The sequence below is a fragment of the Colias eurytheme genome, chromosome 4 (assembly GCF_061535395.1).
Source record: "Colias eurytheme isolate Ceu_HAF_F1 chromosome 4, ilColEury1 Martin Lab GWU primary, whole genome shotgun sequence".
Classification (NCBI taxonomy): domain Eukaryota; kingdom Metazoa; phylum Arthropoda; class Insecta; order Lepidoptera; family Pieridae; genus Colias; species Colias eurytheme.
In genome coordinates this window covers 4,864,262-4,879,894 of record NC_142983.1, presented here as the reverse complement: position 1 = coordinate 4,879,894, position 15,633 = coordinate 4,864,262, and the positions used below count along the sequence as shown (strand labels likewise).

The 15,633-nt window shown below is 31.3% G+C and overlaps 1 protein-coding gene across 1 annotated transcript in view; it reads right to left on the bottom strand.

The window, feature by feature from the left end:
* toc (toucan) overlaps positions 1-15,633 on the bottom strand; it is a 91,115-nt gene that overhangs the window by 22,390 nt on the left and 53,092 nt on the right. Inside the window, exons 4-5 of the mRNA XM_090120497.1 lie at positions 9,348-9,437; positions 4,330-4,476 (exon numbers count right to left, since the gene is read on the bottom strand). Coding sequence (XP_089976623.1) covers positions 4,330-4,476; positions 9,348-9,437 — 237 coding nt within the window. The remainder of the gene's footprint in view (positions 1-4,329; positions 4,477-9,347; positions 9,438-15,633) is intronic.

Sequence of the window (15,633 nt, the reverse complement as noted above, 5' to 3'; positions counted from 1 at the left end):
GAATAACCTACTTGATGAAAAGATTAAAGCGAACGTTAATTATATTTTTATACAAGCATACAAATTGAATTTAACACCTCGATATTGATTTTACGGAAATGCGAAATCCATGAAAGCTAGCCTTGCTTTGGGAAAAATGAAAAAACCAACACTTATCAATTACATTGAGAAATTCTTATTTAGAAAGACTCGATTGTAAATTTTTTATCTGTAGTTCTAAGAACAATTAGTAAGGAAGTAATAAATAAACTGTGGGAGTGTCTGGGGATGGGATTCTCGGAGGTGTGCTTTGATATGCTCATTAACAGAAGGAAGAGATGTGACAATTCGATGACATCGAAAGTGATGGCATGCTATTACATTGTCAATATCATGGGAATCGGATAATAGAATGGGCGTAAGATAGTAACAAATATCTGAAGTGGGCAAGCTGTGGGTAATAAAACAAAAGTTAAAACTCTATCATGCCATGGTCGTGACTTAAGGTTTTATTGCGACATATAGAGCAGGTGTACGGTACTTGTACTTTCACAAACCAAGTAACAGACTATATTTATTAACTTCCAATTAATACTCCTTGAATTGAATGATCACAAATGGCAATATACAAGACGCAGACAAAAAGCTATTAATATTGGCGTATGATACATTACTGAACAATATTTTCACCCGCTATTATCCACTCTGTCTTGACAGTAAATACATTGCTATTACAGCCCACACCGGCATAACACACTTTCTTCTATTGAAAGAAACATCCACCCACGAGTGTATCGACACGAATTATATTCACGTCGTCGGTTTCAAAATCTAAAACTTCGATTTCCGAGTATTATTACGCAATGCAAAAATATCTGTGAATAAATTACGTTGCATGCACGTTATGACTGCAGTCGCCACGTTATTATATATGCAAATTAAATTTGGATATATTATTTATTTATTTATTTATTTAACACTTTATTGCACAAACAAAATTAGGACAAAAATATATTAAGTAGATGCAAAATAATATGAACCTACCTATGTTCGCAAATCGCTCAACCTATAAGCAAAAATCTCTACAAGAGCGTCTATTTGCATCATTTGAACTCGAAACATTGAATGATCATTTATCAATCAAATATCTACGCATATTTAATATTTTTCTCCCTTTTAAACTATTTCTCATTATATAACTTTTAAATAAAGTATTTCTATTTAAAATCTGTTCTTTATCTTTCCCTATCAATCTGTATCTATTTTAATTTATCTGGATTTAGTCTGCGCGTGATTGAAGTAAAAACTATAGGTATGTCGTGAGTTATGTAGCGACAAGTTGAAAATACGGAAACACGTGAAATTGACTCGCTAATTGATGTTAGACTCGGGTTTCGTATTGGGGATAACATTTAATTAATTTCCAGTGATTTCGGTTTAAAAGGTTATACTTCTAATAAAGTATTGACTAATATCCAGATTTAATGTTGGTATTATGTAATTAGTTTATAATTTGAATGTGTAGAGTTTACTTTATACCATGTGTTTTTTACGTGACTTTTTGTTTCAAATTTTAAGTCATATTGTTATTAGAACATATTTTGATACCTACTACCTTAGATTACAAAATAAAAGGCCTACTACTTACATATACAATTTATTTTGCTTAACGAAATTGATTAAATAACTGTTATTTTATTGAAGAAAATACCCAACTCAGTTTACTTAGGTACATCTACATTTCATTAAAAAAAATGAGAGTTTTTGATAAAGAATTATCGCGGTTAATTTTTTCCATTCCTCATACATTCATTGTGCAAAAAAAATTCTACATAATATCGAAATTAAAGACTGTGCTGATAAACTTAAACGTATAATTACTGTGGTATTGCACCTCAATAATTTTTCTACACACCTCAATATTATATGCATTACTTAAATACTGAATGGGAGACCAAAATGGAAATCTCGGACGGTCAATCAAAGTGCCACCCACATTGCCGACCGTTTATAAAATGGCATGGTTATTTCCGTTGTAAGTCAAACACTTTTGATGCATTAGCGCTATCCTTTCAAGCTGCCGTTCGCAATGTATTGGAAAACCATACTAAAACCTTTCTGCCTGTCACATTTATTATCCCGATCCTGCTACGGCTAATTTAATGTTAAATCGCAGATAAATCGCACATTATCCAAGACAAATAAATATTAGTAATCGAAATATAACACCAACAATTTATACATTTTATATTATTAGAAAATACAAAATAAAATAGTGTTACCTTTAATTCGATATCCGACTAATTTCCCACACTGATTTTTCAATACCTCTATCTCATTGTGAATATTTAATTCACTTGAAAAGATCTTCTGCTGGCTTATTAGATTTCTGCGGCTTCCCTTACTGTCCGATTGAAAAAACGACACGAATTTATGTAACGGACTCATTATACTGGTTTATATTTATAGCAAGAGCGTATAATAAAATTCGCGAAATAAGTAAAAAATTTCGAAGAAATTAAAACAGTAACGGTTTCTAGTGCAGAGCATGTCTCAGTTGGATTAATTTTGTCGAGTTGAACAACCGCACGAATTTTATACTTAAAATGATAACTCTTATGTATCCATCAATCATTTAACGCACGAGACAGACTCGATAGATGGCAACAACTTTGTGCTTGCTGGTCGGAAGCGCGGACTACAATGTCTCTTACTTTGAGAATTACGTACTTTCCGTAAGCCGTAAAAAACTTTCATTCGTCGTATACAAAGGAGGCTAGCTATTAAGTACGACGCAGACTACAAATTTTCAGTCATGTTAAACAATTTGTAAGATATAAATAGATGCAACGTACGATAGATATTATTTATCTACGTTCTTCAAGACATTTTATAGAGCGCGTTTTTATGCTTATTTATTGGAAACTTCTACGCGCAAAATCGTGGGCGGCTGCTATATTCGCTATGCTAATTTTATTAACTAAATGAAAGTTTGCTCCTACATTCATATGAATTATTGTTACAATTTTAACGATATAAATAATGTATTTAAATGAATAGATTTTTTTATGCGCACATATAATATTATATTGAATATGTAACGATTTAGTAATTAGATACTATGTACCTTTTAAATACAAGGTTTTCTACTAGAGAGACTATACTCTTAAAAATATATACAGAATGGTTAATTTGACCAGGACATAAAGGGTGATTTCCAGAACCACTATAGATTTTTCTACAATAAGTGCAGGTTTTCTTGCTCTGATTGAATCTGACATATTGATCATAATATTTCAGAAATAAAATTGTTTCTTAGGAACGTAAGTACCAAAGCCACTTTAAACATAACAACTACCTATGCCTTTCCCAACATACATGTTTATCATTTTCCCAAAGTTTAAAACAATGCTTATATAAGTTCATATCTGATATACGGCTACGTAATAAAGGTAATTAAAATTCATTTACCATCTTAAGTGCCCATTATAAACGAATGAGAACTAAATACAGTCAATTGAAATTCTCAATTTTTGGGTAGGTACCTACCTTGTACCTACCTACCTAGATATTATTTTTTGGTTTGGTAATAATATTAATGGATATTCACTAAGAATATGACGTAATAGACAGAAAATAATGTTTAACAGTCTACACATTATTGTAATACCTAGTCTATAACTTTTCATTGTTGTAAGTTTTTTTTTTATCGACCTTTGGACTCTATCCAAGAGGAGGAGGTCGAGGAGGATTTTGCCATTATTAATTGTTATTATATTATCATGATTACAGACGTTATTTTTCTAGTTGAGTGTATGGAAAAAACAAAATTCTTTACAGCATGTAAATAAATTAATTTATTATGTAAATGTCTAATACTGTGAAGTTGGTATTTTACCCTTTGAAAACATCTCAAATGTAAATAAAAAACAGATGGGCAGTGTGTGACAATAAAATATAATATTGCATCGAAATACTCATTATATAAAAGAAATATTAAAAGAAAATACAGTAATTTAAAAAAATATCATAGATATATTATAGCGACATCTATCAACAGTATGCAAAACTAAAATACTATCCTAATACTTTGACTGGCAAATGTTTCAGTACGTTTCCGATAGATGGCGGCACTATACCATTTTATACATCTGAATCGTTCTAAAACATAATATAAAAAGCGTGGCTGTCGCAAAGCGATTTATTTACATTGGAAAATTATATACACCACAATAATTATAAGTTCCACAGGTTAAAGTCTATTAACAGTATAACATGTCGTAGGTATACCGTCTTTCGAATAACATGACAAACAGATAACTATAATTTTTACATTAAAAGCTCACTAACCTTTCGCAGTTGTAAGTGTATTTGGTCTCTGTGGAAGCGCTCGATGGGGTGTCGGTTTCCTTGGAGACGGCGGCGGAGCGAGCGACGTCCGTGGTCGTACGGCCACCGGTGACGATGATAGCTTCTGCACCACTCCATTTTTCTTGGCTGAAAAAAGAATATTAAGTTATAGTTATTGGTACTGTGGCATTAAATAATTGTGCTACCGATATAGTTTCATCGATCCTAATAAGAGATAATGTATCCATTGAAAAACGCTGATTTACGTTATAACATATACGCTATATTCGAATCTTTTCAAGCCTTTTATGCCTTTTCATTGTGTAGAAATCGACATGCATGTATAATATGGTTATAGCACAGGGTTATAGCATCTTTATGGCTTTGCAGGTAATGTATAAAAAAAATTATACCTTAAACAAGTAATAAGTATGCCTGGCTACTCAATATTAATATCTCAGATTGATATGTACCTAAGATGACGTTCTATCAAAGAATTTTCTATAAAAGGAGATATTAAACGGAAAATAATTATACAATCAATACCTAATAACTCCCATAAACCTTGTCGCATTCTATATAGGTACATAATTATTTATGCAAATTACTTCATAAATCTAGTTTTATTATTGGCACACTTTTAAGGACATGCAGCGCAGGCGCCTTTGTTGATCGCTAACAAAGAAAACTTTCGTAACACATTATGAAACAAAAACATACATGAAGCCGTGGGCTTAATGCATTGCAAGATAAAATGATAAAAACAGAGAGCACCGACTCGTTACAAAATACGTATTTGAAATTCGCTTCCTAAAATTATAATGAGGTCATGAGTGAGGTACTTTATATGTTCATGTAAAATATATTGAATTGAACAGTAACTATACAATATACATGCTTAATTTTTTAGTATTTTTTATTATTTAATTATTTCCTTGTTTAATATAAATGACACATGTTAGGTATATATAATATTATATTATTAAGTATAAGGAATATATTTTCATGAAATTAATACAGTCATACATTATTGCTTTATTAAATTTTATCAGACAGGTTTAATAAAATCATCTTCTAAGAGTGCATTTCTATGTTAATAGTTAGGGAGCCAGCAGCAGATTTTATGACCAAGTTCCTCTCAAGCGGTAATTTGTAAAATGCATCAAAGTATAGTATTATGAAGCCTCGTGAACGTCAGCTGGAGCTCGGTTGGGGGGATGAGCGGCTGTAGCCTCCCACGCACGTAGGAAAAAAAAATATATTCAGTCATTTCCTCTCAGCTAAAAATTTGTCAAATTGTAGCTAACCCAATATCTCAACGAAAAAAAATAATCAGCTGGTTACAACGTGGTGTATTGTACGTCAGCTGGTGTCTCGAACATGAAAAAAGAACAATTATTTTCCGTGATTTCCTCTCAAACAAAAATTTACCTGATGATAGCTTATATGTAACTGTGGATAAATATATAAGTCAGCTGGCTGTATCTTGGTGGAAAAACCGTCAGCTGATACTTTGAAAGTTATTACATAGGAGTTAGACAGAAGCATCTATTGCCAATTTATATGCATCAGCTGACTAGGTTTTCCTCAACTTATTGCTAGCTGATTTTTTTTATTTATCGCATCAGTATATTAACAATCAGCTCACAAATTTTCATCTGAGAGGAAATGACGTATCTTTAATTATTCGACATTGCGCTTCAATATAAGAGTTAAGTTGAAATAAACATTCAGTATCAATATTTTTGAAACGAATAAGTATGAAATCAAATAATTTTATATATTTAAATAATTAAATAATCAATTAGCAATAAATGAACTAGTTACTCGATAAATAATATTTATTATATAAACTTGATAAAACATGATAATGAGAACAATATGATTTATTCGTTTTCGCTCTGGCTTGAGTCACTTTCCTCTCTTTCCGATTCATTATCAGAGTCGTTATATACCAACGATGTAAGTTTTGCAGGACGTCAACATAAAGTCAGATTGAAATAATTTCTCGTAAATGTTAATAAATGTTAAATGAAGAGTTTGTTTGCCATATGTACGGATTTAATCGTCTAAAAAAGATCAATGATTAACGTAGTTATTTTTATTTAATACTTTTTAGTGTATTTTTCAACACGAATCCAACGAGCGCAAACTCGATACCTAAAGTTGAGTCAATATATTACCGAGTTCCTATGGCCACCTTCCGATTCCATCATCAAATCAGCTCTATATCATGATAATGTTTCATCGTTATCCAATTTACATACGTATACAAAATTTCAGCTCAATCGGTTACCAGGAAGTGAATCAACTTTACTTGCTTCATTTCAATTAAGTCATCGAGATTAGACAAAAATGTTCATAAAATAAAAACTACTGGGCCTATCCGAATAAATCCGAATCCGAATTTTTATGGGACCAATTCGACACCATTCCGCATCAAACAAAAAAAAAAGAATCACTTCAATCGTTTCAGAAACCTCGGAGTAATCGGTGAACGGTTTGGACGAGAAACTACAGTGGGGAGCCCATGTCAACACCGCTGCAGGTAAGCTCAGTTCTGCTGCATATGCAGTCCGAAAAATAAGGCATCTCACCGATGAAGATACGGCTAGATTGGTTTATTTCAGCTACTTTCATAGCATTATGTCCTATGGAATTCTACTGTGGGGCAGGGCTGCAGATATAGAAACTATTTTTATCTTACAGAAAAGAGCCATTCGCTCTATATAATATAATTTACGTGCTCGGGACTCACTAAGAGATCATTTTAAGAATACTGGTATCCTTACTGTACCATCACAGTATATATTTAATAATATCTTGCATGTACACAAAAGCTCTGACTTAGACACGATTATGGCACAAGGAACAAGAATAGAATTGAAATGCCATTTTTCCGATTAGCTAAAGTTAAAAATTCATTTATGGGTCAAGGTATACGCTTATACAATAGAATTCCTCACAATATTAAAGTTCTAAATTTAAAACTTACATAAAAAATGTACTAGTTCAGAGAGCGTACTACAGTATTCAGGAATATATGGACGATAAAGACCCATGGAGGGTTGTCGCGTAAAAACCACAGGACAGTTCTTTGGCATATTATGTAGTTAGGTAGATATAAGTTACATATTATGTAAATTTATTGACATTATTTAAAAGAGCAACTATGGAGTTTCTTGCCGATTCTTCTCCATAGATACTGCTTTCCGAATCGGTGGTAAATGTTAAAAATACTATGTAATGACGATTCGAAAGTGCTACTAAATAGTAGTCTAATTGAATAAATGAATGTTTGAGTTTGAGTTTGTTTGTTTGAACATACATAAAAAAAACATACCGGCCGAATTGATAACCTCCTCCTTTTTTTTGAAGTCGGTTAAAAAATCAGCTAGCAATAAGTTGAGGAAAACCTAGTCAGCTGATGCATATAAATTGGCAATAGATGCTTCTGTCTAACTCCTATGTAATAACTTTCAAAGTATCAGCTGACGGTTTTTCCACCAAGATACAGCCAGCTGACTTATATATTTATCCACAGTTACATATAAGCTATCATCAGGTAAATTTTTGTTTGAGAGGAAATCACGGAAAATAATTGTTCTTTTTTCATGTTCGAGACACCAGCTGACGTACAATACACCACGTTGTAACCAGCTGATTATTTTTTTTCGTTGAGATATTGGGTTAGCTACAATTTGACAAATTTTTAGCTGAGAGGAAATGAATGAATGTATTTTTTTTTTCCTACGTGCGTGGGAGGCTACAACCGCTCACCCCCCCAACCGAGCGCCAGCTGACGTTCACGAGGCTTTATAATACTATACTCTGATGCTTCTGACGAATTATCTCTTGAGAGGAAATAATGAACCCAATTTGCACCTGGCTCCCTAACCATAACGTAAACGAAACTTTCAAAATTAATTTCATGAGGGGCACAAATATTCCTAAAATATTTATTTATTTTATTATCTTTCGGTTCCTTTTTTTAATTATTATTTATTGACCAGTAAAAATTGATACATGGATAAGTAAGGTCTCAAGTGTTGAAAAGTTATCAATTTTATTTTTCGTATTACTTCTTATTTGTGAATGGAAATCCCTAATGATTTAAGTTTTTTTTGACTCTACTAAGTTCTAACGGATAAAATTTCCGGTCATCAAATAAATTAATTCCACGTAACATAATAAGGTACCTATACCAAATCAATCACATTCAAGAAAATAAGTGCAATTAAACTTTATATTCGCTTTGATACTTCACTTCATGATTCATCTATAAACTATTAATTTTAACATAGTGTTAAATTGACTACGTACATAAATGCACTATAAAATAGTAACTGGAGAAAGTATTGCCTGTATAAAATATTGAATCGCTTGTGAACCATTACGATATGAATATTAATCGATACAACGAGTATTAGGAACTGTTCGTTTTATTATATACATATATGTTTGTATTTACCAATAATTATAAAACGACATTACGGAAAATTAACCAATATAAACACCATTTAAATTCGTAACCTTTTGAACTCGAAAGTAAATTAATGCTTGTTTATTTTGAATTGCAGAATTTCGCCAAAATACTAATTCTAAAACTTATAATTCTTATAATATTATAAGCTTATAATTCATAAATAATTGCTGAAAGTTCCGCTATTACTACTCATTGTTGTTTAATCTGGGCCATTTTATAAAGTAATAGCGCCACTGTTTCATTGTGATGAGATTCATCCACAACTCTACTTTTTAAATAGAACAATAGTCGTAAAGCAAGTTTTAATACGAATTGGGTCAGATTACTAGTGTAACCACATAGTGGGGATATATACCTACATACATTTTATTCTATACCAGTATACTAGCAATGATATCGAGTTTTTATTATGAATAGACATAGACTGAGGATCCATACATCCATACCTATCTACATACTGCGATAATGTTTTTTAATTATATAAATCTCTAGTTAGAATGGGTAAAACCCGTTATATAATGACGTGACTCACTCTGACTGGGGGGTGGTTGGGCGGTTGTTGCTGCAGGGGGTCGGCCGGGGGTTGTGGGGGTCGGAGCGCTTTCCCTCTTCTTCCCATTTCCTGGAACAGAAATATCTAGAATCAGACAACCTGAATAACGTAGTTAAACATCGTTATTGATTTAAGTTTGTTGAAAGAGACTATGTAGAGCTTGTAGTCATATTATTTACCGATATCTTATTTATTTATTTATATAAACATCTTATCAAGTTTTAAATTAAAACTTATATATCTAATATTAAACGAACATGAATTTGTTTAATTTGATTTCAAACATTTACTACCTACTCAATCAATTATAAATATTAGATTTAATTAATATGTATTAATAAATATTAAAAATAATAATCAATAACATACATAAGTACCTATATAAGTACGAAATAGTAATACTTATACGAGTAATACTTATTTATAATATGATGGATATTTTAACAACAAAGTCCTTGATTATAATTTATTGTTAAGATCCATATTTTTTATCTAACAGCGAAAGAAGACACAGGCAAATCCACTTTAGCTAAGCCATCAAGAATGATGAAATAAAATATCAAACGACGAACATTAGGTACTTATTTACTCTTATAATAGAAATTACAATTATAATAATTGAGTAAAGCATACATAATATAGGGACATAATTTTAGGTGGTTTCGCATATCTCTAGATATAATCGCGTCTAACTAGCAGAACGTCTAATCTTTCGGAATATCAGCTATCATTTATAAGCACCCTCGCTGCAAATAACCCTCTCGGCCAACCCTGATAGCTTAGTCATCACTTTCATGAATAAGCCTAATAGTTTAGTTAGAAATATCGTTCGTATTTACCAAATTAATAACGAAAAAATTAAAATACACACAATAGGTATTATGAATTTCAGGAAATACACATATACGTAATACGTATAGTACTTAAATGTGTATGCATGTAAATAGTATGTATAATCACTAGTCATTGAAATTGTGATTTTGTGAAAATACGCAGTACTTCAGTAGTAAAAGTGTCATTAAAAAATAAAATTTAATTCCTACGTGTAATTACTTTTTAACAATTATTTGTGCTACAAACAGATTTGATTGATTGGTTGTTTGGTTAATTGAATAGGTATGTTGTACATTGTTATTAGGGTACTTGTTTTAATCAATTAGTTATTTTAAACATTAAGTAAGGCCAAAAATTTTAGTAACAAATAATTACTTTGCGCCATTTCGTATGAAATGCACGTTTATACACACCTACAACTAAAACAAGAAAATGGACTCGGTCGATGTCCTATTCGCATATTTAAAAAACAGATTTATCAACATATTACATCTTAAAATATGTCTTGTACTCTCGCAAACCGTGGGAAAATTGCGTTAGACAATGTAATCGACATAGCAGAGAGTTCTTGAAAAATGTATTTTCATTAGCATCACATGCGATGCATCATATACACAGACATAACACGTTTGTGGAAAGTTATGACGTTAAGATGGTCGTGCATAATGTACTTATTTTACGTTTTATAAGATCATTGGCCACTACACGTGAAGATTAACTTTGAATCTATAAGGTTTCCGTTTATTGCCGGCATGCACACGACCGTCGCGTTTATTTTAACATTATCGTTATTTCATTGCTAACGGTCTGGTGATGCAAATGTGACATTTTTATATTAATGTATTCAAAATTTCTCCATAAATTTGGTTTTATTGGCATCCGTATTATAATGGCGTAAGGCTGTGGCATACACAGCGCAATTAAAAAGTAAAGCGTTATTTTAAATTAATGGATTAATATCAAAGATAGAGATTTTAGATATAATTAAACGGAATTTTACAACACTTAAGTAACAGATGCGTTACATCCAGCGCAGAATTAGTTGTATATCAAACAGGATATATTTGGTCAAATACCAAAGGTTAGGAATAAGTTACTAAGAATAAAATAAAAAACTTACTCAACTTCTATTCTGAGAACTATAATTGTAACAGAAAGTGGGTATACCTATCGTTCATTCTCTACGTCTCTTGTAGTACACCAATCAGTCGTTAAATTATAAGTTCTATAAAAATTCAATTAAATTTACAAAGAGATTGTAATGAAACCATTTCTATGTTATATAAAATAATTTTCTATTTGATTCTGAATTACATTTGTGATCAATACCTTTATACCTAGGTTTAAAAAACGGTATTTCTGATTAGGTAATTTACAAGACTTATTCGACATTATTATAGATATATGATAAAGTAGACATCACGATCACTTACCCCTCGTACCAAATGATCCAAATCTCTCCCTGTTAACGGAAATTTTATACTTCTTGTCGTTAGGTACCGGTAATTTGGACGGATACTTTTCTGAATTACTCCTATAGAGCTTCTCCTTGGACCCGTGTGCCCCCATCTTCAAAAACTTGAAGAATTTCATTGAGTCGAATACATTATATTTCTCAATATAAAATTTTAATATTCAGTAGGAACTTGTTTGAGTTGCACTTGCACTAGATTTATTAGTTCATCACTCGTCCACTTCTGATCAATATGTACGGAGACATCTCTAATTATATCACTGTTGATACACAAATGTGTTCGTCCTGTATTTACGAAAATGAGTGTCATAATTCAAGTTTTGCGAAATAGTTTATTCTAGCATCGATAAACAGTTCTATTGAGGTACAACGGCTCAAATCATAAACCGTAGTTCATGGAAAACATTTCAACTTTCAGGTCCATGACCTTACTTATTTGTGGCCGCAATAGTGACTGTTTGTCAAATTGAAACTTTCATTAGCTACACGTGGTCTAACGCGATCAACAAAGCGACGTTCGCTGATATAATTATTGCAACGCTTTAATCTATTTCTGTAGCCGACTCACTACACCGTCCAGGATAACCAGAACCCCTCCTTGTATCACGTTTCTATTCATAAACCAGAACGGATAATGTAATAACTTGTATTGCACGGGTCAATAGAAATGGTTATGACATTAAGCGCTGTTAAAAGTTTTCTGAGAATTGCTTACTCGACGCTTATTTATCAAGTGGTGTTTACCTAATGATATCTGGAAATTTTATTTATGCAAATCAAAAGCCGTATTACAAATAGATGATGTGAATACTTAAGTCATATGTAATTTAAAATTTTAACGTAGGTATGCATTTGCGCAATAAAGTTAGATGTTTGGATTTTGATTATCTACAACCAGACTTATCACATAAGTCACCTTTTTCTTTCGTAAAATTTTACATGAGTAAATAAGGAGAGCGCAGTGACAGCTTTCTATAGAAAAATGGCTTTATAAATATTAAACTGCAGTGTACATAGAAATATAAAACAACATAGTAATTTAACATCTAGTGCGAAATGAAAGTTGCAGGCGGTTTGACGAGATAATAGACGAACATGTTAAATATTAATGTTCTCAGACCAAGCAAAGAGAAGCTTGATCGTAAACTGATTTTACCGTTTTGTAGAATACTAAGTGGATACAACCTTGTACCATACGTACGTCGTACAAGTTGCAATGTTTTTGCGAACAAAATGGTCATAATTTATAATAGAGCTCAATATCTGCAAGAAAAGGTTAACTTCTTTTCATCCATCATTCATTCTCGTTAAAATTCAAACAACAATCATTATATAAATATCCACAAAATAAAGTTTAATCATTGTAATCTAAATTTAGTTTACCGAGAACGCACATAGCACGAAAATACTATTCCGACGTGGCGATACAAGTATGTTACAATGCTCTTTACTTAGTACGGAACGCGAGTGTCACCAGTTCTCTTGCATAGTTATTTTAGACACATTTCAGGGTTAAATAACTTAGATGTGCCTCGTGTCCTTTCAAGCGATATTTTAAACGTCTCTAGTGTGAAGACAAGCCCGCGATATTCACTCTAAACTAGGTACAAACGGAGATTTTGTAATGAAACGCCATTTTCTCACGTATTTTCCTCTACATTTATACAATTTATTACAGATCAGATACAGAATTGAGTTACCTACAAGAAAATAATTTCTACCGTACGGTCTACGTTTTATAGATCAATCCTTAATTCTAATCGAATTACATTAAGTTTAAATCTCGATTAGGATACGATTATTTATAAAGTAAATTATTATTCAATAATTAAAAATATACATATACTCTTGGCTTTCCACGCTTCAGTTTACAAAATCTTAATTTAGGAAACGTTCTCGTAATACACAAAACAACCGCAGCAGTAAAAGCACGAGGGCGTGAAATATGGACTCTCCATGTTATGAAATTTATAAACAAGTGGGTTAAATTTCGTACTATCCTATGTAATAATCATTAACGAATTTATCTTTAAAAGAGCATTTGCATTACGTAATTCAATTTAATGATCCTGCACATTTATATTGTAACAAAACCAAAATCTCTACCGTTATTTAAACGCTTTAAAGTAGTTTAAACAAATATGCTGTATTTTAGGTTAAATTTATATTAACCGAGCACAAAAAACACAAAAACTGAAATAGGTATACGAAATTAAAAATGTTTTTAACCAAGCACATAATTATTTTGATTCTAACACTCGACTCTATGTAGACCGTACTATTTTTATATACTTTAAGCACATCGCTCACTGTTCACTATACACAACCGTAGTCCGTAAAACAAGTGTTTGCAAAGTAAATACAAAATGGATGTTCCCCACCAATAATTGAGCAAGATTTCATACTTGTTTCAGTCACGATACTTCTTAATAACATAGCAAAGCTGTTGCTTACTAACAAAATGCGATTTTACGTATAATTATTTTTTAAACCATGTAACTACCGAATTCTCTTTTATATAATTTTATCGTAGTAGCTTTTATAATGAAATAAGTACTTAGGTAATTAATTAAAATAATGAACTGATTTCCATTTTTTTATTTTAAATTAATTCTGTTGTTGAAATATTATGATATCTTTATATGGTTACACACCAAAAGATGTATTTACCTAGATGGAAAATTATGATATGAATACCTATTTTAAAATTAGGAAAAACTGATCTACCGAACATGCCTGTCAATTTGCTTTTGTAGGTACCTAGTATTTTTTTTCAAAGAAGTTCTAATATGCATTATTATCAATTATATTATATAGTCGGTATTTGGCCTCCGACTGTTGCAATAACATCGGCGTACAATCAAAACAATATGATCAGTAAATGCTTGTTTTTCACGAACATTGTTAGTTTATGGTGTGTGCAAACACAACAGCAGACTTTATTGACATTCCTTATTCACAAAATTTACAATTCAAGACTCTGAGGCAATATTATGTCTCAGGTATGAACAATAAGCATAATATTATATGATCATAGGTGTACACTGTACATAAGACGTCATTTCGTTATTATCTTGAGCTCACCGACGGAAATAGCAAATCTAGCGACTTGGTTTAAAATTTTTATTTAAACAGTTTTTATAGAGTCCTCGGAATTATATTAGCAAATACATTAATGTGGAGGTCAGTTCGAGGTGTATAACCTCTTATTCATGAATACAGTATGAATAAAACGATGAAATATGTATGTGCAATTATTTTAAATAAACTAACCTTATTAAAAGTTAAGAAACGAAACGAAAACGAATTGGTGAAACAATAATATGAAACGTAAATATGTAAATTCAAAATTGTATCACATCTCATATTAATTCACTCGCATAGCTATCAAAAAACATATTAAATATCCATAACCGCATCGCTATAATTTTAGAGAGGAAGTCATTTGTTCGAAATTAATAGGAGCAATATAATTCATATAGAGGTATATTCTTCTCAGAAATAATGGGCATAACTCCTGTATTTAGATTGACTGGTTAATAGGACAGAAAGTGCAGTCGAGCGTGTCGATTCTGAAATAAGATTCACTAGGTCATTGAATAGGAATAATGTTTTCTTTAGTAGTACAGATGCGTATTTACCGTTACTTGCATATATATGTAAATTTAATAACCAATAAAGCAGCAAACTGTAAAATCATTTAGGTTATTACTTATTAGTCTGCTTAGGTCTCAGAGCATTATTGGTTAAGTGGCTTAGGTAGTTGATTTTAGTTTTTTTTTTTTCATGTAAAATACTTAATGCATTGTTATCCAGCAATCAATGATAATTGTTTAATTGTACAATATCAAAAGTGACATCGGAATAAATTCATATAAGAAAGTTAATGGAATAAGCTATATTCCCTTGGACTCTATGTGGCACAATATAGTCACTAATTAAATATAATATAGACTA